The sequence below is a fragment of the Eurytemora carolleeae genome, unplaced genomic scaffold (assembly GCF_000591075.1).
Source record: "Eurytemora carolleeae unplaced genomic scaffold, Eaff_2.0 scaffold1350, whole genome shotgun sequence".
NCBI lineage: Eukaryota > Metazoa > Arthropoda > Copepoda > Calanoida > Temoridae > Eurytemora > Eurytemora carolleeae.
Genome location: NW_019397243.1, coordinates 32,445 through 59,656, shown reverse-complemented (window position 1 = coordinate 59,656; position 27,212 = coordinate 32,445). Strand labels below are relative to the sequence as shown.

General features: G+C 30.5%; 2 protein-coding genes across 5 annotated transcripts; one reads left to right on the top strand and one right to left on the bottom strand.

The window, feature by feature from the left end:
• Nucleotides 1-2,292: 2,292 nt before the first annotated feature.
• On the bottom strand, nt 2,293-14,841 carry LOC111712988 (uncharacterized). 3 transcript variants are annotated; one of them, XM_023487759.1, is made up of 13 exons: nt 14,764-14,841; nt 13,710-13,775; nt 12,714-12,760; nt 11,677-11,719; nt 11,234-11,290; nt 10,720-10,792; nt 10,313-10,340; nt 9,975-10,144; nt 7,499-7,606; nt 6,935-7,000; nt 5,506-5,571; nt 3,535-3,589; nt 2,293-2,480 (listed from the first exon to the last, which is right to left on the bottom strand). In XM_023487759.1, exons 2-13 carry the CDS (start codon nt 13,733-13,735, stop codon nt 2,371-2,373), a joined length of 849 nt encoding a protein of 282 aa, XP_023343527.1. In that variant the 5' UTR covers nt 13,736-13,775; nt 14,764-14,841; the 3' UTR covers nt 2,293-2,370. The 3 variants fall into 3 exon arrangements, with proteins under 3 accessions (XP_023343527.1, XP_023343528.1, XP_023343529.1); XM_023487760.1 differs by lacking the exons at nt 13,710-13,775; nt 14,764-14,841 and adding an exon at nt 12,896-12,954; XM_023487761.1 differs by lacking the exons at nt 2,293-2,480; nt 3,535-3,589; nt 5,506-5,571 and adding an exon at nt 5,979-6,412.
• A 2,087-nt stretch (nt 14,842-16,928) lies between these two features.
• Nucleotides 16,929-25,758, top strand: LOC111712992 (uncharacterized). 2 transcript variants are annotated; one of them, XM_023487764.1, is made up of 11 exons: nt 16,930-17,026; nt 17,201-17,235; nt 17,374-17,475; nt 17,946-18,056; nt 21,857-21,983; nt 22,604-22,690; nt 22,984-23,019; nt 24,192-24,304; nt 24,633-24,690; nt 24,767-24,856; nt 25,542-25,758. In XM_023487764.1, the coding sequence occupies exons 1-11, from the start codon at nt 17,012-17,014 to the stop codon at nt 25,617-25,619; spliced, it is 852 nt and encodes a 283-aa protein (XP_023343532.1). In that variant the 5' UTR covers nt 16,930-17,011; the 3' UTR covers nt 25,620-25,758. The 2 variants fall into 2 exon arrangements, with proteins under 2 accessions (XP_023343534.1, XP_023343532.1); XM_023487766.1 differs by lacking the exon at nt 25,542-25,758 and having other exon boundaries at nt 16,929-17,026; nt 24,192-24,258; nt 24,767-24,857.
• The last annotated feature ends 1,454 nt before the right edge of the window (nt 25,759-27,212 follow it).

The following is a 27,212-nucleotide window of genomic DNA, read 5'->3' as shown; positions in this document are numbered from 1 at the left end:
TCTCTCTTTTTTTCTTTTTTTCGCGACTTTACCTGGATAGGCTGAACAGGCCTATAGTGTCCCGGCACGCCATGCTACGGTTCCATGTAATGTTTTTTGACTGACATCTCACGGCCACTTGTTGCATTCAGGGGTTAAGTTTTACAACTTTTAAAGAAATACTCCAATTTTAAACATAAAACATTACATTTATTAATTTTGTCTATTTTTGAGGATTTTGTATTTCCTATCAAAAGGATCCTTATATATCCCTGATTCAGATGGCTGCTGATTGGTCGTGTACAGTACTTGTACACAATGGAACATGCTGTGAAAAATATCGCATATCATAGGCTTCAATCGATCTCTGGAACTCTCTTATCCAAATTAACGGTACTCTTAAGTGTTTGGCCGCTAGATGTCACCCAAAGTATAGTTGTCAGAACATAATCTAATTTTACTATGCTTTCCAATCTTTTTTGCTGACAGGTGTCGTTTTTCACAGTACTTCGGACGGCCACAGTCGGAGACGTCATATGTGAGAAAAAAGCACGAGTGAGAGAGTTCTAGCTCAGGGTAAACTACAAAGAATGATGCTTTAAGGACGACTGTACGAATTATAATCGGTTTTTTCATAAATTGACAAAATTTTCCGGTCGTCATTATAGTCTTATTTCTTTCTATGTAACACTGTACAAAATAAAAAGAAGCACTACGCTTGCAGAGGCGTGGGAAACCTTTGACTAGTTCTTATTTGATAAAGTCGTGAGCTTGCCTTCAGAAAGTTTATCAATAGATAGAAATATATATATACTAGCCAGGGAACCCAGCTTTGTCTGAAGTATCAGTTTCCTCAGAAGACCATAGTTTCAGTAGAAGTAAATATCAGTTTCCTTAGAACACCATAGTTTCAGTAGAAGTAAATATTTCCATTTACTGATAGCGCCGATTGCAGGATTCATAACTCTAATTGGATAATGATATAGACAAAAAGATGTTACCGCTATACTATTTCTTTTGATTCAGAATAGACAGCAAACACATGACTGAACCCTGATTGGATCACGGGCTAATGGACTCGGCATAGTGAGAAAACTCAAACCACTCAACTAAGGATTTTTATTCCAAACCGAGGACATTTCCGTGGTTCTATCGTGTTCCCCAAACAAAATTTGAGGTAAATCGGTCAAAAAGTTCATAAGTTATAAACAAACAGACAAACATAAATTACCACTTTATACTTACAGATGACAAGGTTTGTAGATTAAAAAAAGAAAGATTAAATGATAATAACAGTTGTAAAGAATAGGTTGAAGAAGAGATGGATACAGCAACACGAAAAAACTGTTTTCTTTGAACAGACAGACAAAAAAACATATAATATTTTTTAACATATATTATTGAAAAATAGATTACTAATGTTAAAAACAAGAATTTTAAAACAAAATATTGTAAAGATATCTATTTACATTAAACGTAAATCTAGTTGCATGTGTCCGATTTACAACGGTACCTTTAAAACCGTTTACAAGGAAAACTGAATTTTCAAATTTTGTTTTCTGCAAGAAAGTGACTGGTGGATTAATGAACATTTGCTACAGAGAACATGCAGAAAATTGCCAGAATTCAACTGATTTTAAGATAGAAAATGACACTTCTTCTTCAACGTTACTCCGGACATGCATTGACTTTAAATGCAGGGTCATTTAGAATTACGGCTACAGTCCTTTTATATGAAGTTTCCCAGTCTGAGAGCAACAGCAGGGAGATAAAATATACAGGAGATATACATACCTTACTCACTCCTGTCAATCATAGATAGATAGATAGATAGATAGATAGATACAGGGTGTCCCAAAAAAACATGGGAATTCAGTGACGAATTGGATATAGTCTTTATTATGAATTAGCACTGTAATACCTAATTTCAAAAGCCATAATATTATTATGTCTGCTAGAATTTATTTTATGAAAAGGGTAAAAGACTGTAAAGATGTGTATATAATGTCTCCGCAAAATGAACAGTGAAGACGGACAAGTTTACTCTGTTCGTATACTGCAATTTTCTTGTTTTACTAAGTAATCCGGTTGCAGTCAAAACATAAACAAACAAAATGTGAACTTAGCAGACGAAACTCTTACAGATTACAGCTTTCTCAGTAGGTATCACTATACTAAATCAAAGAATTATTTGAAAAGACGATATCGAATTCGTCACTGAATTCCCATTTTTATTGGGACACCCTGTAGATATATAGATAGATAGATAGATAGATATATAGATATATAGACTTTTTCATAATTGAAAATATGTATCAACATAATATATCTTATTATTCATAGAATAGTAAAAGATTACTAAATAATTCAGGATATTTTATTAGATCGTCATTAGAGACTCTGTGTTGTAGTTGTTACAATGCTGGCAGTGGTGGTGGAGAATTTTGCTGCAACAGCAGTATCCGTATGTCGTATTCCAAATCCAGCAATTACTATGTTTACTAAAATACAAATTCAGTTATATTTGTTGTTTGTGTTTTTAAGTATTGTCTAAAGTAACTGTGTTGTTCTCTCTGTGAAATCAGTTTTATATGTACTATAGTGTCAATTAGTTTTCTGTGTATTTTTTCTATTTTTGTCTTACAACATGCTGTTCAATTCATATATGTTATCCTTTTATCTGCGTTTTCTGTGAAATCATCGTTGTCTGTAAGTTTATTGTTGTCTAATTTATTTCGGTGTTTGTTTAGTCTTTGTTGCCTGCGTCATCTTGTCTGTATTGTTTGTACTTCTTGTTGTCTATGCTGTCTGCGCTATTAATTTTGTTTGTGTTGTCTGTGTTTTCTGTGATATCTGTGCTATATGTTTTGGGGTATGTACAATAAATGTTCTATGTACTATCTGTGTTGTCTGTGATTATGTTTTAACTATGTTGTCTGTCTTATTTATTAAAAGGGTTACGCACAAAGGATGAGACTGCAAAGATGACCGAAAACTCTTAAAATATAGCAAGGTTGACACGGTCAGATTTTATGCTTCATATAGGTTGAATTTACTTTTACTAAAGGGGCAGATTTGCGTGAACTCATAAAATATAACAATTCCAAGTTTAAATCAAGCCTGCCTGCAAGGGAGTTTCTTGGTAAACATTTTAGTTGACGTAATAATGGAGTATTGGAGAGAAAGAGTTCAGTGTCCGAATTTAATGAATTTGAGCAGCGTCTTAAATCCGCAAAAAACAGGTTTCAATTGAGCGCCGGCTTAAATCATGAAACAATGAATATGATTTTAAGCGGAACGAGCCATATTTGAGTCGCGGCTTAAACTTAAGCCGCGGCTCAAATTCTTTAAATTCGGCCTCAGGATTCATTTGAGACCTATCAGGCTTTTTTACTGTTCATATTTGTTCAGCAAGAGCGCTAATTTAATCTTTAAAATCCTTATAGATTGTCCATTTTGGAGTTATGATTTTGAGAATAGTATAAATTTACTTCATTCGTCTCTGAAGTCTTATCCTTAGTGGGTAACCCTGTATTCTTTATCTGTGTTACTTACTAAATGTAATGATAAAGATGAGAACAAGGGTTGTATTGTTTACAAAATCTCCAGTCTTTTAATTAAACAATTAAACATTTCAATAATTTGGTTTAGAACATAAATTTGAGATTTTTGCATTTCATAAAAATTATAAATTGAGACTTTAAAAATTTGTCATTACTCTTGCTAGAAAATTTGTGAGACTATATATATTCAATTTTTCAATTATTCTAAGTTTTAAATTTATAAGGTTTTTTCAGGTTGCAAAATTATAGGAATGATCAAGTTTGAGTTTGTGGCAAAAGCTCAGTTCCTTCGTAACCTTTCTTTCAGTATTGTAATTCAAATTATTTTAAAATTTAAATTTGATTTTGAGAAGTAAAGACAAAATATTATCAGCATTTTAAATTCCAAAGGTAACCCATATATAGAGAATATTCTAGTTAGATTATATATAAAATACCATTCTACATGGATAAATCAAGCACATGTTCTAGTATAATAACTGGCATTTATTGATAAATACTCCAAACCAATCGATCTCAAAGAATTTCAATTTATTTAATATAGAACCAAAGTTGTCTAAACGTTATAGAATAAAATAATATGCAATAAAAACCTTCTTCATAAAATAGCTTCCAATTTTATCAATTATCACAACCTCAATCTTTACTATTTCAAATGTTTAAATGTTACAAAAAAATGCATTCGGCGCGAAAAAAAAGACGAATGTTTTTCATTTCAGGGAGTGTTCGCGAAAAATGAAAGGGGGTATAGGCTTAATGCGATAAAAAAGCGCTTTTGATCCCGTCAGGACAAATGGAGGAAAATGTACGCTAGATTGTGACGTATGTATTTAGGTTAATCAACTACACTGATCATTGTTATTAGGTGCAGTACGTGGAAAAGGGATTTGAAAATAAACCAAAATTTCGCTGAGGTCCCCCCCTCCACGAAATTTTGGTTTATTTTCAAATCCCTTTTCCGCGCACTGCAACTAATAACAATGATCAGTGTAGTTGATTAACCTAAATACACACGTCAGAATCTAGCGTACATTTTCCTCCATTTGTCCTGACGGGCTTTTGATCGTTACTAATCTTACTTCTATCTGTTACGTCTATAAGGAGAAAATTGTTAAAGACGTCTCATACCGAATAACTTAGCGGCCATACAAATTCAGAAAATTGCAACATACTACTTAGACCGTAAAAAATCAATTTAATTTCAAACAAATCATTTAGATATTACAACCTATAGTCATCGATTATCTTTCGCCACATTTGTATATAGTTTATATTTTATAATATTTTATTTTCCTAGAAAACGTTTTCAACGGATTTCGAAAATTGTGAGTGTTGTGCGGCATTCTTAGATAGTTGCGCAAGCGACAAGAGAAAAAAAAACAAATCAATTAAAAAATATTATAAAATATAAACTATTTACAAATGTGGCGAAAGATAATCGATGACTATAGGTTGCAATATCTGAATGATTACTTTGAAATGAAATTGATTTTTTACGGTCTAAGTAGTATGTTGCAATTTTCTGAATTTGTATGACCGCTAAGTTATTCGGTATGAGACGTCTTTAACAATTTTCTCCTTATAGACGCAACAGATAGAAGTAAGATTAGTAGCGATCAAAAGCGCTTTTTTATCGCATTAAGCCTATACCCCCTTTCATTTTTCGCGAACACTCCCTTTAGAATTCAATCAGAATACTTAAACTATACTAATGTGCAATATCTTGGTTCTTTTTTTCAAGACTTTTAAGGATTTTGAGGCACCACGAAATAAGGTTTTCAAACTTTATTCTGTAAAAGTCTACAATTATTAAACTATGCACTTTGTTACTCTTCGATTTAACATTTTTGATACTTTAAAGAAAGCAATTAATTAGAATACAGATTTTGTGAAACCTATTAGAAATTTAAAACCGTTTAACTTATTCCTCATATTTCTAGTTTGCGTTGAATTGTTTTATTTCCTGTTGATAATATTCATCATTAATATCCATAGTTCCGACAATTAGAAACAGACAAGCTACAATTATCTTAAAAAAATTCAGATATATTCAGTTATTACTAGTATAAAGCTGAGTAAAAAGTCGTCTTTGTTTGGACTTTTAATCAGAAAAAAAGGGTTTCTTGCATTAAATAATAATTTACTATTACTCTTGCAGCCTAATATCGTAATTTGTATATTTAAAACTATAAATTCTGATTTAAATCGTTGAAATTGAAATATCAAAGGTTTACAACATCAGGTTGCAAAGACATGAAGATTGGACAAATTGGAACACATCAGAATTTGTTGCGAGGGATTATTTCAGTATACCAGGGGTTTTACAATTGTAACTATGCTTTATTTTCAGAGAGAGGTTTTATCAATAAGACGACTTTCATTCCACTCTTAACCGATTTTGACTGAAGTGGAAATTTTGTTTCGAATTTTTAAATATTCAAGTGTTAATTTTTTATTTCGATCATATTATAGGTAAATATGTAGATTACAATAATATTTAGCAATTCTTTTTTGGTTTCTCCAAGTTCAATTTTCAAATGTTTATCAAGTCTACAAATTTATAAACAAACAAACAAACACTTCTCATTAATTTTCCCATTTAACGTATTTTTCGAGAATTGATTTTAATTTTGTGTATTTTCCGAAAAAATAAATTTCTTTTTTTTTTGAAATTTGATAAATTTTCTTTTTTGTTCTTTTTAGATAGGTGTTAGTTCAGGGGCTACAAAGTTAATTTTAATCACATCAATGATAGCAATACCGAAGGAAAATGACAAGGACAGATAATTAACAATGTTCAAAAATGTTTTGTGCTCGTCCTTCTTTATATTCATCGGTCCCATCACCAGCTGCATTATACCGTTCAATCCCTGAACAGATACAACATGTCAAACTTATTAAATTTTCTTAATTTCGTTTTTTTGTAATGCTGTTTTTTTGATAAAGGAGGAACGATACCAAAACAAAACATCTAAGCACATTTCGGTTGTTTAAAAAAAAAGAATTAAAAGTCCAACATTGTTATTTCAATCAATGCTATAAAGCTAGTTCGATGGTTTCAAAAACCATTCAATATTTCTAGCATTTGAACATCTGTGCTATATCACTGTTATTTACCGAGCTAAATGGGACTAAAATTAACTTTGCATTCCCTATAAAAAGACTGAAGCCAAACTTTTTGGTTGGAACAGCACTTATAGTTATCAACAGATTAACTTTTAAATTCCGCAGACATATAGGGAAACACACCAAGATGAGTAATGATTCTGATAAAGGATCAGTGTCTGTATCCGAATTATATGAACCTGCCGGAGAATGGAGACAAACTAAGCGCTTAATGAACAGATTAAGGATTAAAAAGTTTTAACCTCTGAATAGATTGTTGTATTTACCTGAAGTACTATAGAGGTTATGACGAGAGCAAGCATTGCTGTGTAGAATTCATGTGCTTCTCCAACCTTAATAAATTTTGCTTTTAAACATATATTAATTTATAAATTAGATTTCTTTTCACTGGTGAAATATATCTAGGACACCGTCAATTTATTCTACTTAAGTACATGCTGTATTTGTAGAATATATCCTGCAGTACTTGTAGAATATACCCTGCTGTACCTGTAGTATCCTGCTGTACCTGTAGAATATATCCTGCTGTACCTGTAGAATATGTCCTGCTGTACCTGTAGAATATATCCTGCTGTACCAGTAGAATATATCCTGCTGTACTTGTAGAATATATCCTGCTGTACCTGTAGAATATATCCTGCTGTACCTGTAGAATATACCCTGCTGTACCTGTAGAATATATCCTGCTGTACCTGTTGAATATGTCCTGCTGTACCCGTAGAATATATCCTGCTGTACCCGTAGAATATATCCTGCTGTACCCGTAGAATATATCCTGCTGTACCTGTAGAATATGTCCTGCTGTACCTGTAGAATATATCCTGCTGTACCTGTAGAATATATCGAAGCTGTGACGCGTTTGAAGTTAGAAGAGCAATGTCCAGCATACCCTGTCCAATAGTCTTCTTCGTCGCATATCTATTCGGATCCAGCTTCCCCTGAACATATAAACCTTGATATATTAGGATACAGCTTTACTTGAACATATAAACCTTGATATATTAGAATCCAGCTTTACACGAACATATAAACCTTGATATATATATATATATATAAGGATACAGCTTCAATTAATACCTTAACATAATCATAACAAAAACAATAGATATAGCTAAGTAGGAAAAGGGCTCAGAGTTAGTATAAAAAGATAGGATTTTTTTTTGGAAAGGATATGGCACACTCCATTTTTGCAACATTACTGGTACGATTATTTTTAGTAGAGAATATGTATTCCATGAGAAAGGTTAGGATGAATGCAGGTGTAACTGTACATAGATAAATTATACCATTCAGTTATTTGGGAGATTTTATAAATTGTCTTAATTTACAACGTTACAACGTACTATGAACGACATCTTTATGTTTGATTGATTGGTCTCTTTTAGGTCCTAATTCAGGTAATGGCACATTTTTCTGAAAATCAAATTTAAAAATGTTTGAGAATACATAGTTGGAGGAACTTGCAACTACTGCTAAAATAATCTTAAGCAGAGCTCTGAACGATATTTAAATGCCAACTTTAAATTTTCGTTAGAAATTCAGTATTGGACAATCAAAAGACAATTTTGTGTATTCTAAAAGCAATTTGAATGTTTAAATGTCAACTGTACATATATATTTGTCTTACCGTAACTTGATGGCGTAAAAAAAAATAGAAACAAAAAAGTCTTATCCTGTTGCGACCTGTATTTAAAGGTTTTTAGCTTTCTCTTGTGAGAAGAAAATTCCTGCCGATAGCTTCAGTAAAAAACATTGTATCCGCCGCGGTAAAGAATTAAAACTGCAGATTGCCATGATTATTGGTAACAAGCACATACTTTTATACAAGTTTTTTTCAGAAGTTTTATTTGAAAAGATCATAAGAATTGTGATATTTATAAATTAAAACATTCGTCTCACTTTATTCATGTTTTTTTGCGTCAGTAATTGCGTATGTTATGCTCAAACAACTGTTAAATATCAACTGTTACGCTAGAATTGTAAAATATACGCTTCGTTTCCTGTCACGCTAATAAACAACAGCTTGAATACTTTTTGATACTGATTTTTTAAAATAGTTTAGATTTTTTTAAATAGTTTAATAGCAAACTACTGATGAATTACACTGATATACGTTAACCTTCAAACCGTAACTAAATATCCTGCCCCTGCAGTAGAATATACGATCTGGGAATTTAGAGTAAAATTCGTCTCAACAAAATTTCTATTTTAAAAAAGTTAAATTAATAATGACCCTAACCTCCTTTTAAACAAAGTTTCCAATTATTTATCTGTAATAGTTTTTTTTTTAAATTTACATATTTATATTTCCGAAATTTACAGTTCTACCTGTATGCGTATCGATTAAGGCTGGAATACAATGTAAAATTGTATTCATAGGAAGGAAAACCCATTGCAGGAGCTAATCAATACTGTATGATAAATGAAGGTGGATATTTCTTGAAAATATTTAAAATAAGTGTATGCACCAACGGGCACCAACGGGTGCTGAGCCCCCTAGAAAGAAAAAATTTATCCTCCCTCGGACACATTCCTGAATACGCCCCTGTCCCCCTGTAATTTTCTTAACATGAAGACCCCTTTTCATTTTGATCCCTGAAAGTGAAAGCAGCTATTAAATAATTTTAGAAAATGCATGCAGGGAGACAAGTAAACATTGTACTTAAGAAAATAATTCTAGAAACGTGAAGGAAAAGGAAACACAAACATACAGAGAGGTATATATAGTAATAGTATAGACAGAATAAGAAAGTATGAAAAGAAATAACAAATGGAGTAGAATGAAAGGGAAAGGAAATGGAACAAGAATGTAATTAATGAGTGCAATGAAGAATCCTTATCTAAATTATCAATGAAAAATGCTATTGCATGGAAACCCATTCCCAAACAGAAAATTGATTTTATTTTACGCAGTATAATATATACGCTTACTAAACTTGAATAAATTGATTTTATTTTACGCAGTATAATATACGCTTACTAAACTTGAATAAATAGGTGAACTTTGTTTTAAAACACGTCACAAGTGTATTTTCAAGTTTAGTAAATTATTCAGCTCCCTCATTCAATACAGCATTAGATTTCATTTTCAAACTCAGGGTGTATCATGATTCATAATTCACACACATGGGCACATGGTACACACTACACATACGGGTAGAGTACGTAAGTACACAATTTTATTCTTAATACTTTCTATCTATATACCTCTATCTCTCTCTATCTATCTATCATCTATCTATACATCTGTAAATCTATTTATCTCTCTATCTATCTATATATCCATCTATCTATCTATCTCAATACCCTAGTTTGAGGACGGAACTCCTCGGTGGACATTTTCTCTACTCTGTCCTTGTTCCCCTTGTCGTAGTTAAAGTTGTTCTGGAGAGGGGAGGTGGTGAACGCGACCAAGGAGGGAGGGAGAGAAGGGCGGGGCAGGGAGGGAAGTCGAGCTCGGGAGTTTGATGGATTTTCTTGAAATATAAAAAATAAATAAATCGATTTAACAACGGTCCAGTTAAAATTATACTTGAAATAGTGTTAAAAACGGAAGTGTATGTCTACTTTCTCAATTACGTGAAAAAGAATCAAATCCAATGAAAAATTGAATTAAATTAGTTAAAATATGTTTTTATATTTCCCTAATGGTTCCTCCTGTATATCTGAAACCTATGAACCCAGGGTCATGCTAAAAAAAAAACAATAAAATGAATGCAAGGCCATTTTGCTCTTTCTGCATTTACTCTTTTGCCCTATACTATTTATTTTGCCATTTGCTTTGTTTGCCGATTGCTATACATACCTGTCACATTAACTTTTAACACTATTTTCTCGTAAAAATATCATATTTAGGTTAGGGCTTCTAATGTTATATTAAGGTTAGGGGTTCTGATGTTATAATTAGGTTAGGGCTTCTGATTTTATATTTAGGTTAGGGCTTCTAATGTTATATTAAGGTTAGGGGTTCTGATGTTATAATTAGGTTAGGGCTTCTGATGTTATATTTAGGTTAATATAAATAACATAATATTTTTGCATATATCCCTTCCTGCCAAGCTGATCTAGTTGCTGAACTATCTTCCAGTTTATTATTGCTGTTGGAGTCCTTTATTGAATCCCGACTATGCATATGCATTTTTAAACCAATTATACTCAAGTCAAATTTAGTGAAAATTAACGATTTTGTTGAAAACTTTTACATCTTTAAAACCTGATTATTCTTTCAAAATTAAAATTTTGGCATGATTTACTTTTTTCCTTCTCATCTACTCATGTGCATATATCGTCACGTACAAATATCCCCCATTAACTTTTTAATTAATTAATTAATTTTTCTTTTTTATGATTTTGTTGTGAAACTTCAATTTTTTTAATGAATAAAATCACATTTTAGAAATATTTAAGAAGGTTCAAATTTATATTCATTCGATTTGGTATAAATTTTCAAGAAGAACGTATGCTGCGAAAATGTGATGTTAATGTTTTAATTTAATGGGTTCAATAAAGCAATTGATCAATTAGTCAAATAAACTATAATTAGTAATTGGTATATAATGTATTCCCTAAATGTTCGACTGATCAACGAAACTATACTTTTCCTTTTTTCTGGTTCTTCTGAACTAAAATAATAAGAAAATTTAAAGATATCTGAACGAATTATTAGAATATATAAATTAATTGAATCCAAATTGAAAGTTTGTTTTGTGCTAAAATATAATTTTTCTTATGAAATTAATTTTATTTACAAATCATGCCTCAACAGTTTGCATTTCTTTAAAAGCGTTTAAAGATAAAATAAATTTCTTGCATTAAATTTGAATTTTTATTGAAAATATGGTTTCATATATTTTTATCTTGAAAACCCATTTTACATAATTAATCCTGCTATAGTTGGGATGTGGGTATGTTTGTTCGAAATAAACTAAAATTATTTAAATTTCATCAAAACCTTAAATTAAATAAAATTTTATAAAAATATTAAAAAGGTTTAAATGAATATTCTGACCTATTTGTTTGGAAGTTAACTGAAGTATTCAAATCTACTTGTCCTGAAAAACTAAAATTAAAAACTAAAACTAACTAACTAACTAATTAACTAATTAACAAATTAACTAATTAATTAACTAACTAATTAACTAATTAACTAACTAACTAATTAACTAAATAACTAACTAACTAATTAACTAATTAATTAACTAATTAACTAATTAACTAACTAACTAATTAACTAACTAAATAATTAACTAATTAACTAACTAGTTAACTAATTAACTAACAAAGTAATTAACTAATTAACTAACTAATTATCTAACTAACTAACTAACTAATTAACTAACTAATTAACTAATTAACTAACTAACTAACTAACTTAATAACTAACTAACTAACTAACTAACTTACTAACTAACTATTTAACTAATTAACTAACTAACTAGCTATCTAAATAACTAACTAACTATCCAACTACCTTACTAACTACAATTAACTAACTAACTAACTAAATAACTAGCTTACTAACTTAAAACCTTTTTAATTAACCAACTAAATAACTTACTAACTAACAAACTAACTAACTAAATAAGTAAAAAACTAAGTGACAAACTAAGAATCTAGGTAACTCTCAAACAAATTCATGAGATAGATAACTATCTGATTAACTAAACAAATAACTAACTAATTTAAAAACTAGCTAACAAACTAACTTACTAAATAAGTAAAAAACTAAGTGACAAACTAAGAAACTAGCTAACTCGCAAACAAATTCATGAGATAGATAACTATCTGATTAACTAAACAAATAACTAACTAATTTAAAAACAAGCTAACTTACTAACTAACTACCTAACTAAATAACAAACTAGCTAATTAACTAACTAACTTACCAACTAACTAACTAACTAACTTACCAACTAACTAACTAACTAACTTACCAATTAACTAACTAACTAACTTAATAAATAACGAACTAACTAAGTAACTAACTAACTAACTTATTTATTTGCCAAATAAATGACGAACTAAATACCTAACTAACTAACTAACCTGTTTTACCAGTAGCGAACCAAGGAACCTGAGTAAACACTTCTTCACTGAAGCACAATGTTTAAATATAGTTATCGAGAAAATAAAGTTTTACTGCACAAAAGTATGAAAAGCCATTTATAATTTGCAAATCATGAAATATTTTGATTAAAATATTCTGAAAATTATAAAGCATTGTTTTCCTAACAGGCTCCATAGAGGTGAGCCCTCATGAGTATTAGAATCCCTGGTTTACTAAACTACTGATAGAATTCCCTTGGACACCTTGGATACTATATACACCTACACTACCAATACATAGCTTTCCATATACAATACATACCATACTACACCTTTAATCCAGGCTTAATGGGCTTTTAATGCTTTTATAATTTCAGAAATATTTATGAAAAGAGATATTTTATACATACATTATAAAATTAAATGCATACATAGCTAGATATATCATTATATATTTTTTTTAAATAATTTGATTACACGCCTGAAACTCTAATTATCTAATTCTTATATTTTTGCAACCTCATGTTGTAGACCGTTGATATTTCCAGTCTGAAACATCAAAGGATTACACCCTCAGGTTTCAAAATTAAAGGAATTAAAAATTTGTAGATTTTGAGGCGAGTAATTATAGTACTTTTTTATACAGAATACTTTTTGTAATTATTTTTTCTGCTAGTAATTCTAAACAATCTCATACAAACGTATTAAATGAGTGAGCTGAGTCAAAATAAAAGAATATTTTCACTTAATTAACGCGCGTACCTAGAATCTAGAAAATATTAAATGAAAAATGAAGATTACAATTTGCAAAGTAATATCGTATAATTTTTAGAATACTCCGAATTTTAGGAATTTAGCACAAGTTAAGATTTCAAGGGAAATAGATTAATATAAATCTATTGGCGTTTGTGACCTCCTGTTTTAGAGTGTTCAGCTTCTAAAGTTTTGGCCTCCTATAGGCTGAACTCAGAAATTGTGAAATTATCGTATATTTACCTGGGTAAACTGTACTTCATCAGCATCTAGGGTAGACCCTAATCTTTTATTCTGTACATTCAAATCCTGCAGTACAATAACAAGTAAGCATAATGTATATTCCGTACATTCATATCCTGCAGTACAATAACAAGTACCCTAATTTATATTCGTACATTTATATACTGCAGTACAATAACAAGTAATATAATATATATTCTGTACATTCATATACTGCAGTACAATAACAAGTACCATAATATATATTCTGTACATTCATAAAGTAAAGTACAATAACAAGTACCATAATATATATTCTGTACATTTATATACTGCAGTATAATAACAAGTACCGTAATATATAATCTGTACATTTAATACTGCAGTACAATAACAAGTACCATAATATATATTCTGTACATTCATAAACTGCAGTACAATAACAAGTACCATAATATATATTCTGTACATTTATATACTGCAGTATAATAACAAGTACCGTAATATATATTCTGTACATTTAATACTGCAGTACAATAATAAGTACCATAATATATATTCTGTACATTCATATACTGCAGTACAATAACAAGCAAGCGTAATATATGTTCTGTACATTTATATCCTGCAGTACAATAACAAGTACAATAATATATATTCTGTACATTCATATACTGCAGTACAATAACAAGCAAGCATAATATATATTCTGTACATTTATATACTGCAGTACAATAACAAGTAAGCATAATGTATATTCTGTATATTCATGTACTGCAGTACAATAACAAGCAAGCATAATAAATATTCTGTACATTCAAATACTGCAGTACAATAACAAGTAAACATGATAAATGTTTTGTACATTCAACATATACTGCAGTACAATATAACAGGTAAACATGACATTTTTTTCTGTATAGGAAAACGCGATATTTATAAATGGCACTGTAAGCGTAGTTCAAAAGTGACCCTACATAAAAAATAGCAATGCCCGAATTACAATGGTACATTATTTAGATAAAAAAGATAATAAACGTCACCTAAAATTACGCCTACAGTCCCTTTAGTTTACCTTTGCTCTAGAGGTTCCCTCCATGTATCTTGTATCGTAGAGTTCGAAATCAGTTTCTTGCATAATTGCTGTTCCATTCTAAACAATTTTACTATTTGTCTAAGGTTACCAATATAAAGGATGAATTTGTGACTTGAAGGTGAAATGTAAAATTTGTTGATTTAAATAAAATCTTTTATTGTTATTTCTAATAGCTTGGAAGAGAAAAAAGAAGTTACAGTGGTAGGCGATTATATCGATAAAATAAAAACGACTTTCGATTTCAATGAATATACATAAACATAGAAGACAAGAGAAGCTATCAATTAAAAAAGCTTTTGTGTGATTACTTGTAAACTTGTAATTCGTAAAAAGCTTGTTGACAATCAAAACTTAAATTTAAAAAGTCGTCTTTGAAATTTGAAAAATTTGAAAGCTCTGAGAATAAGGGGGGGGACACTTCCCCCTTGCCCCCCCTGTATTCGCCCTTGATTATTTTTAAATACCTTTGTGTTTAGAGTTCTATACTGATTGTTCAAAATGTCGTCTTCTAGATGATAAATTCCAGCCATTTTAAACTTTTGAGATTTTTGGAAACACTATGTTTAAAGTCTGCTGTGAACTCTGAGAAAAGTAAATTGAGACGATGAACTATGAAATCAGAACTATAATTGATTGATTAATATTAAAAATGTCAAGTTGTTTATAGAATAATTACACAAAGCAGAATGATAGTATTGTATATTTACAAATATCACTGATACACTTTGTATTACTCCTTAAAAGGGACTGTAAACGTAATTTCAAGTAAATCGGGCATACCATACCATCTTTAAATAACAGGGTCACTTATAATTACAACGACAGTCCCTTTAAACACAGAGCTTTTAGATAAATATAAAGTTCTACAATTATCCATCCATTAGACTCAACTCCTGGATATAATTTGTTCAGATGTAAACTGTTCTCAATACTAAAGAAAAAAATCAATATTCTACATATAACATATCCTATCTATTTATATATATATATATATACATCTATATATCACATGCCACTAAAACACCTGTGAGCAGAATTCTTGAATAAAAATCTTTTCTAAAATTGTGAAAAGAAATTTCAAAGTTTTGACAAATAATCGATAAAACAAGAAATGCGAGAGATTTAAACTTTACTGTATAGAACGGAGAATTGTAAAGAAATCTTTTAAAAATAGAACTTCACTCATAAATATAGTACATGAAAAATTGCTTTGAAAAATCACGTAAAAAGTATGTTTTACAAATAAGATATTACTCGCTTCAAACAATTATCTTATAATGCCTTTAGCACTGCAACCTGAAGGGTGTAAACCTTTTTATTTGAACTAGAACAATTCTTTATAAAGGTCTAAGATTAGAAAAGTTAGAAAATTTATTTGTATCACATATTTTATAATGTATATTTCCCCAGGTACCGTTTATAATTCAGTTTAATCTTATTCATAGTTCGGCTTGTTTTTGGTTTAGATACGGTGGTAGGCCATTATATCAATAACATGAAGGCGAATTTACAAGTTATTAAAGAGAAGCTTTTTTATTTGACAGCTTCTCTTTGTTTTAATGTGCATCCGTGTTGCTTAAAAGCTTGATATAAATAAAAATTTAAATCGAAAGTCGTCTTCATTATATTTATATAATCGCCTACCACCGTAGAGAAACTGAACTCCATATTCTTAATGAAAAACGTTTGAATTCAAAAGTTTAACTCGTTAGATTTGTAATATTAGCAATTCCGATTTGTCAAGCTTGACAATCTCGTATAGCACTAATGGTAAAATCCCAAGAATGTGAACATGCCAATGTAAGATGAGTTTAAGAAACAGCTGAGATAAAACTATTCGAAGGTAACAGAATAGGAAAAAAGTTTGCCTGATTTCTACAAGTGAAATTCCGGTTTTCGGAAATATTTCGGAAAACGTTACCGGGACGTTTTTTTTTAATGTGGAGGACGTGACTTGACAGATATACATTTTTTAATGTGGAGGACGTGACTTTACAGAAATACATTTTTTAATGAGGAGGACGTGACTTGACAGATATACATTTTTTAATGTGGAGGACGTGCCTTGACAGATATACATTTTTTAATGAGGAGGACGTGACTTGACAGATATATATTTTTTATCTCTAAAAGTTCTTCTGACTTGTTTAAATTAATTAGTAGTTATCTATTCTTCATGAGTGAAATATGTAAGATAAGACTTCTATGAATGTGAGAACAAGTGAAAATGACAAATTTCCAGGAATGATTCAACTTTGTTTAACAAAATCTTTATCAGAATCTTTGAATTTAAAGACGTTAAAAATTATAGGCCTTAACTTTATTCACAATTTTGCGGGTTTTGTGTAAGTGTTTTATTCTATTTTTGCATTAATGAAATCACTTTTGTTACCATTAACATAGTTAATTTATAAAGTCTGTATCTGTTCAAACCTGGACAAGCTTCAACAGGAATATTGAAAAAAAAACTTTTTTTGTGAAAATATTTTTGATAAAAATTAAATTTTTTTAAATCTGAGGAATTGATCCAATGATAAAATTAAACACTGGATTTGTTTGAAATGGTAAAATTTTCTTTGCATACTCTAGACTACATACAGATACTAATTTAAAAGCTGTAAACTGGTTCCTTCAACAACAACAGCATAATGAACTACAACCCCATAATATTCTGGTGGATTATGGTTGTGGGTAAGGTTCAGTTATATTATTAAGAGGATTGTTCGAAGACGTAATTTCAAGTGTCCCATATTTAAAAAAAATAGAGAGGCATGAACAAATTACAATCGATACCCTTTAAACCTTTGTCTGATCAAGGATGAATGAGATATCCTCATCATTCTGGCTGAAAATTAATTATTTTGCTCACTTATGCTGATGGGACAATGTTTAAAATAGAAAAACGATGAAATCTTCTTAAAAGTACCATTGTGAATCGGTCAAGCCACGAGAAAACTATTGAATCTGATCAATGATTATATCCTTGGTTGTTCCAGAGCAACCATAAAAAAGTAATTGGCTACCCACAAACGTTGATATTTAAAAAAAACAGTGATCTAGAATATATAACAGATATAATGTAAATATTCGAAAGTGCTAGGCTCACTGACTGTTAAACGGGACATCTGAATCACTAGAACAAACCTTTTTATTGTTTATAGAACTGGAGAGACAGCTTCTATTCTTGGAGGTTTACATTTATTCGGACCTTGCCAGTATATAGGGCTGGACATAAACCTGGACTTTATTCAACACGCTACTATCAACTATAGGTGAGTATATGAACTGGACATTAACCTGGATTTTATTCAACACGCTACTATCAACTATAGGTGAGTATATGAACTGGACATTAACCTTGACTATATTCAACACGCTTTTTGGAAAAATCTTAAAATTATGATCTTTATATATTCAAGTATTCAGTTCAGGTTTAACAAATTTTTCAAACAGTTTAAATGTCTGGTACTCAATTATTACCTGTCACCTGTCTAGAGATGTCAACGTTTTGATTTTTCTAGATTTTAGCTTTCGTTACGATAGTGTTCATCAAAAGTATTAACGTTTGAAACGTTACGTTGCACATTATGAAATTTTATAGCATAGAGTAACGTTACGTAGTGAATTTTCTGCACTTGAATACCTTATACAACGTTAAGCTTTAGTAAATGTTAGTGAAAAACAGTAAGCTCCGTTACGCTTTTGCATTTCTCGTTTAAAAAAACTTTCCCAACGTTGCGTTAACGCTTATGTAATATAACCACAATTTTTTAACGTCCACTTTCATGCAAGGTAAATATTTTCAGAGACCTTACGTTACACTTTCACTTAGTTTAAGATCTAAAAGATGACAAACGTTTTGCTTTAATAAAACGTCATTGGGGCATAGTTCTGTACGTTACAATGCATTTCAGTGCAAGGAATATTTATTTTGTTAACGTTACGTTTTATCTTAACCTTTCCAATATAAACTCTTTAAATTACGTTTAGAAATTTTACTAAAATGCACCTTTTCTTACGTTACGATTTATCGAAACGTTATTGTGAAAACTTTTTTGTTACACTTTTTTACAACTGACAATCAAAACTGTTTATTCGTTTCGTTTCTAAGAAAGATTTGAAAAAATGTTCTATACGTTGCGTTGTATTAAAATGTTCAAGCCTTAATGTTTCTAACGTTACACTTTATTAAAATTATATTGTTTCTAAATGAAAGCATTGCAAGATTTTTTCCGTGATAATTACATTTTTTTACTCACCCTGTATGTAGCTGTTGTATTGTTAACCTTTTTAGAGAATGTGCAGTAGAAAAATATGCATTATGAAAGTTTTTAGCATTAGACTTTCAACTCAAAGTGTGTCTTTAAGGGACTAGAGACGTAATTTCAAGTGACCTTCCATTTATGGAGTGGCATGTCCAGTAGGGGTGATCAATATTGGAATAGAGCCAACCGCCCAGTGGAAGTCGCTCCGTTTTCACCGTAAGGCCACAAAAAAATTTCAGTTTTTATTTCATCTTATACATCATTTTCTTGGAAATTCAATGCTAAATTCAAATCTAAAAAACGTTTAAAAAAGTTGAAAATTGAGTGATTCAGAGCTAAAAAACTCATCAAAAACATTAAAAAGTTTAAAAATTGGAATTTAGTACCGTTATTTGGCCATAACTTCTTTAGATTTTAATATATTTAAAAATGGTTTTCGAATCTGAATTCAGCATGAAATTTTCAAGAAAAAGATGTATCATATTTATTTTTTGAAATATTTTTTAGGCCTTACGGTAATATCTCCAATATTAAATTGTCAATTCGCAACCCTATTGACGAATTTGAAATTGTTTTTGATTACAATATTTTTATTAATTTGAAACGCAGCGACCTCAGGTGGGCAGCTGGCTGAGTTCTAAAAAAAGTCACAAAGTAATCACCCGTCCAGCATACATTTACAAGATAGGAAAACACTCCTAATTTTCAAATCATCAATCAGATAAAGGTATACACGTTATTATTGGGAATCGAGCATGGCCCTCTTTAAATGGAGGATCACTTGAAATTATCATCGTGTATTTGACGAGCTTGAAAAATAGACATGTTTTGGGACACTTCATAAAATGAGTTAAAATTCGGCAAGGCAAACCACTTTTGCATGTGGAGCAGTAGTTCCAAATTATTTTAGATTAGTATTTAGGGTTAATTTTTTCTTTTTTTACGCAATGCAGACTGACCCCTTTCTTCTATCTAACAGAATTCATAGTTTAAAATATCTAAGGTCTACAACATTGGGTAGCAAAGATATAGGGATTAGAAATATAAGTTTGTGAACAACTCAATTCCTTTATTCATTATTATCTAACAGAAGTCATTGCTTGAAATATCAAAAGTCTACAACACCAGCTTGCAAAGATGTAGAGATTAGAAAATTATAATTTGTGGCGAATTTTTAGTTCTTTTTGTGCTTTTTTTATGTTACTTACAAAGTGAGTAAAAAAGCAGCATTAGCTTTAGTTTACAAACCACAATGAAAATGTTTTCAGAGTTCATGTTTGGGGTTAAAAAATATCAAATATAGACAAGTGCTAAATTTTTTTAACACAAACAGCGCGAAATAAAATTATTTAACATTTTTTTCTTTTTAAAAAAAATCGATTAAAAAATCTTTTTTTTCTATTCTAAAGTTTCATAAAATCTATTGATGAATAAAACATAACACGCATTTTCCATTTGATAAAATATTGTTGCATTTTAGTAAGTATTAACATTTCTAAATTTTTCAACCTAAAACATGAACCATGCCGACTAAAGTTATGATTTCAAGTAGTCAAATAAACATGAAACCCAGCAGCAATTGTGTTTGTTCACAGACCCGTTCCACCTAATAAGTTGATTTTTTTCAATTAGTAAATCATTTGCTTTATAACAGAAAATGCATATGTAAATTTTTTTAATGTCGTATTCCTTTTCCAGAGTTTTAGTGGGTTTCATCAAACAATGGCAAATCAAAAACCTTTAATGTTCAAGAAACATTTATAAGATTTGAATTTTCACAAATAGCATGTTACAAAAAAAACGTTTTCAAATTTACTAATCCCTATATCTTTCCAACCCGATGGATTAAACCTTGTATATTTCAATATTAATGGTCTACGACATCGGGTTGCAAAGATATATTAAATGAAAATTAGAGTTTTTGGCATAAAATCATTTTTTTTAAACCATAAGTCTTTGCTCTCATTATCATCAGTCGAATCTCTTACATTGATATATTAGAGACGTTTTGAAATGTTTTGATTGACAGAATTATTGTTACACTTTTGAAATTAAAACTCAGCCCTCATAGTCTAACGTTTTATGAACAACATTTTCATCAGACATATATCTAACGTTAGACTAATCAATTTAGTATTCAGAGAAAAGTTATGAAACGTTTTGTTTTCCGGATTTCCTTTTTTTAAATGTTTTACGTTACATTATTGAAATTTTACTCTGTAAAAAAACTTTCGTTTCCTGATTATTAAAATAATAACCCATTTCTGCAACGTTGAATTTTTCATTATACTATAAGGGAAAACGTTTCAAAACGTGTTTATGAACAGTAATGCATTTTTCAATTACACAACGTTACACTTTTTATAAGTTGAACTTTGAAATAGAAATCCTTTCGTTACGATATTCAATCAAATCACAATTCATTTTTCAAACGTTAGACTTTCAAGCTCCCTTTGGAAACAAAACATTTCTTTACGTTATGGTCAAAAAAGTTGTAGATATTAGAAAAATAACGTTACATTTCCACAAAACGCTAACGTTGGGGGTATGTTCCTCTAACGTTAACGTTTAACGTTAACGTTAGGTATGAGCTCCTATAACGTTAACGTTTAACGTTCACGTTATATAGAGTATATCCAAACGTTACACATTATTGTAACGTAACGTACAAAAACGTACATTTTACGTTACGTTACACTATCGTTGACATCTCTACACCTGTCACATTTCTCCACGATCTAAACTATCCCTTTAATTCTATTTAACGCAATTCTTTCCTTCCAGAACTAAACAATTTGTTTGTTTAGAAGTCTAAACAACGTGATGTATTTCTGGAATAAACATCTGGAGGATTTCAAGTTTCTGCAGGGGAAAGTGTCGATAGTTACATGCTTTACTGTTCTACATCTTCTTAATACAGTAGAGAAGAATCAGGTGTGTAAAATTTAATTAATAAAGAATCAAAATGTAAAGGAGATTGAAGAATTACGGGGAAAAAAAATTCAAACACGGGCACCTCTAGAACTGTGAGAAAAAAATTATGTTTTTGAAATCTTATGTTTTTGTAAAGCAAATTATTGTGTACAATGTGTTCAGTGGACATTTTCAGTGTTTCATGGTAATCGAATTAATACACAGTTTCATGTTTAGCTGATGATAAAAAAACATGCACCGCACTTAGCCACCTTGCATTGGTGGGTTTGATCATTTTAAATTTCTGTTTGGGGAGTTTATGGGCACTACATTTCAGACAATTACAAGGATTATGGGAGACACTATTTTTAAAAAAGAGAAAATAATTCTTAAGGAACCAAACGTACCTCTAAATTGCAGAAGTAGTTTCCAGATATTATTATTTAGATACTGGTATGTCGGATTGCCAACTATAGTATTTAAATATTGAACTAAAAATATTAAAAAGTGTTTTGCTCCTGCAAATGTTTAAAGGATACCGTTGTGAATCAGGCATGTCCCTTTAAAGGGAATATCTCTTGATATTACGTTAACATTACCTTTCAATCTAAAATCATTCTCTTTAATATTTGTGAATAAAGGTTTTGGATTTCTTGAATAGTATTGTGGAGAAGAATGGAAAAGTTCTGGTTCTTCACTACCTCGGCAGAACACAAGAATGCTTCCAGGAAAAGGATTATTATGAAAGTACAAATTTTAATCTAATAATTATTTCCTGTTTTTTATCCATTTTTAAAGTATTTTTATGAGGCTGGAACTGTTTTAACTTAATGAAGAAAATTTAGGGCTTCTAAATAAATACACTGTAAAATGCAGTGGTTCACTTTATTATGTCTTAATATGCATGGCATATATTATTACTTCTATCATCCTAAGAAATATTTTATCAGTACTCATGAAAAGAAATCTTTAACAAATTAACAAATTTATTTTAAATCATTAAATAATGCTTGAATTCCAGGCCTACCTGGAAGTATTTTTGCAGCTTCAAAGAAAGGTATGCACTGCATACATACATTATAATTATAAGCAACTGCTTCACAAGGAAGCTAAGGGAATATTATTTTACCAAGGGTTCCCTAGAAAAATTTTGCGTACAAAAACATCTAGAGTGCAGCGCTTGATGTTTTGTAGAAAAAATTGGTCGAAAAAGTATTTTAATTTTAAAATTAAATTTTTTTTAAAGAATTGTCTTTACGTCCGAAGGTGGCAAAGAATGGGGTTTAGTCCGTGATAGTAGCACGGGGGTGTTATTGGCCAAATAGGCAGCTTTTACCCCTGCAGATCCCATTCTTCCTGCATTCTTCCTTGGCACTCTCTTGAGTAATATCCTGCTTTTCAACAATTAAAACAAGGAATATTATTGACATCTCCATAACTGTCTTCCTTGTCTGATTCATCTAATATTAAACCAGGCATCGCGTTTATCTCCATAGGAACTTGCCCTGTTTTCCACATTTCATCTGTTCTCGTGCTTTTTCCCTCTGTCTCAAAACTATATGAGCTCTTTAATCCAGCCATATCATGGGATAGAGCCCTGGTTTCTCTGTTGATCATTCTCATGTTGACCAGCTGATGATCTAGTATTGCCTTGATCTCGCTTTTATATTGCAGTACTTTAGGCATGAACTGTTTTTAAGCGTGTTCTCTTCAGCTCCATGTGGTACAGACCCAGGATTATCTCCCAGGCTCCTCTTAGCTGGAGCATATACTTCTATCCATAACCTTAACTTGCAGTGTAATATTTCCCTGGATTTGTTTCTCTTATTACTCTTCCTTGGAGATCATTGCATTTAATTAGGGTTCCTTATTCTCACCTGCTACTACCACTTTTGTAGTAAATGCCCTACTCCAACATATACTTCAGATCAAACCGGATACAACTCAATCAGTATTCTCAGTCAATGTGCTACTATATTTATAACATGTATATTTGGGTTTGATAAAGGAAGCTCATAAAATATATTATATATTGAGATTAAGGATATTTAAAACATATATTAATCAAATTTTGTTGTGTGTAGAGAAAAATGCGCAAAATTACATATTGGATTCAGGCGAGATTTAAAAAATATTTCTGTACCAGTATTGATTAACACCATATACTTATTTTTTTAGATCAAGTTGATAAACCATAAAGACCCTATATTGAACTAGTGCTGATATTAGGTTTACTGGAATCCCTATCTAAAATCTCATCATAAAAGTGAGGAGAGAGTAGAACTAGAGAAAGAAGGAAGAGAATCAGAACTTATTCAAACCTTTAAGAAACACGGTTTTAGGAACTGCAAGAAATATTTGAAAAAGTTTTGAATACTGTTAATTTGTTTCTTTTTATGTGAACATTTTCCTTACATATGTAAATAATCAAATAGCAACAATTTTAGATTTCCAAGATTTGTCTGTTTATTTTAAAGATTGTTAGAATTTCAGAAAATGTTCTTCTTTTTAAATATTTTGCAAATATTGCTACAGAAATATTTCTAAAAATGCTCTCAGCAATTAGTTAGAAATAGCTGCAAAATAAACAATAAGAGCGACATTTCATGATTAAAAGAAAAAAATCGACGAAAATTAAAAATTATCAAATTGATATTTCTCATAAAACAGACTTGTTCAAAATCAGCCACTTCGTTCCAATCTTGTACTTAACCAAACAAACATACAGGTACAAAAAACATACAAGTGTTGCTTAAATGAGGTTTATCAAAATATAAATCAATTACTTTATTAACTATTTGTAGATGATTTTGAACAGCGATCGTTTGCGCCATGATGAGTTTGGAGAAGCGTATAATAGAGTTCCGGCAAACGAAAGATCAAACTTAGCTGAGGTAACTTTATGGTTCAACCATTTAGAAATAGACAACTCTCATCTTGCAAATAAGTACAGTGGTCGGCGATTATATCAATACATTGAAGACGACTTTATACTAAAAATGCTTTTATCCCTAACAAGTATTTTTTAAATTACAAGTTTACAAGCAAACAAGCTTGAGAAGCTGTTAATTGACAACGTCTCTGTATTTAAATATTTAAGTGTTTCAGCTGTTTAAAAGCTTGGTAGAATGAGTTATAATGAAAATTTTAAAATAGAAAGTCGTATTCAATATATTGAAATATAAGATGGCAACTGTATTTTGTACTGTCTGCTTATAAAGGAACTGAATACAAAACTCAAATTCTGATAGTTGCATTAATCTTTGAAACCTGTCAATCAGTTGTCAAAAATACAAACTATAACGTTTAACCACTCAAAACAACCAACCCTGGTTAGGCGGGTCCAAACTGCATAGTAAATTGTGATTGCTTATTTGTAATATCTCATACTTTGTACTTGAATAAAAAATGAATGAATGAATGAATCAGAAAAGACAAACCCCTTAAAATTATAAAAGCAAAGGAATTGAAAAGTTTTGTTTACCCCGGCAGTTTTAATGCAGAAGTTCAGGCCTGAAATACAAAATGATTCGTTGTGCAAAGATTATGTAAAAAATATTGAAATATATATTTTTTTAGGATATATGTGCTCTGATGAACCAATTCAACATTCAGAATAACTCTCATTTTATGATGATGATTTTTCAGAAAATGTGATGTTCAAAATTTCAATGAAAAATTTAACTTTTATCCTTGAGTAAAAATGTTGTCAATAAAACACTCCAATTATCCAATTCATGAACATTCATAAACAATAAGTATATTAGTGTAATATGTAATACAATTCGTTACCAATTCTAAAAATAGATTTATTTCAAAAATATATTATTATAATATAATACACACATAGACTTCGCTTATTGCATATTCTTTCTTTCGCTTTAAAATACATGTTTATCCGTGTTATTGTATGTTCAGTAGCACCTCCTCTTTTATTATTCAGTAAATGCATATTAGAGCAGGGTAGATAATTTATTTCTTATGAAGTAATGTTAAGAAATGAAACACTTAAATCTAAGTTAGAAACATGTTTACAACTATTGATCAAACTGTCCTATACCGGTTGGACTATATATATTTTATTATCTCTTTAAGTATGTCTACTCCATCTTTAGATTGGGTTTGGGCTGTATCTGATCAAACTGTCCTATACAGGTTGGACTATATATATTTTATAATCTCTTTAAGTATGTCTACTCCATCTTTAGATTGGGTTTGGGCTGTATCTGATCAAACTGTCCTATACTGGTTGGACTATATATATTTTATAATCTCTTTAAGTATGTCTACTCCATCTTTAGATTGGGTTTGGGCTGTATCTGATCAAACTGTCCTATGCTGGTTGGAATACATTTATTTTATAATCTCTTAAAGTATGTCTACTCCATCTTTAGATTGGGTTTGGGCTGTATCTGATCAGACTGTCCTATACCGGTTGGACTATATATATTTTATAATCTCTTTAAGTTTGTCTACTCCATCTTTAGATTGGGTTTGGGCTGTATCTGATCAAACTGTCCTATACCGGTTGGACTATAAATATTTTATAATCTCTTTAAGTTTGTCTAAGTTCCAACTTTAGATTGGGTTTGGGCTGTATCTGATAAAATTGTCCTATACCGGTTGGACTATATATATTTTATAATCTCTTAAAGTATGTCTACTCCAAATATAGATTGGGTTTGGGCTGTATCTGATCAAACTGCCGGTTGGACTATATATATCTTACAATCTCTTTAAGTATGTCTACTCCATCTTTAGATTGGGTTTGGGCTGTATCTGATCAAACTGTCCTATACAGGTTGGACTATATATATCTTATAATCTCTTTAAGTACGATTTTCGCCACTATTGCGCGGAAAATAAACACAAAGGTTCAGGAACAGGAGTAGTTGTGGAAGATGTGGGAGTGGATAGAGATAATGAAACCGAAGGTTAAGATGAAATCATCTTTGAACACTGGGGACCATGACAATGAAGGTCTCAGCAAGCTTGGTGTATGCCGTACGTGGAGAACCTGCTGATAAGTGTTAACTCTATCCAGAACCTGCTGATAAGTGTTAACTCTATCCAGAACCAGCTGGATGAGTGTTTACTCTATCCAGAACCTGCTGGATGAGTGTTTACTCTATCCAGAACCTGCTGGATGAGTGTTAACTCTATCTAGAACCTGCTGGATTAGTGTTAACTCTATTCAGATTCTATGCATACCGAAGGGTTGAGACTTAGATTTAGTGGCAATTCTAACAA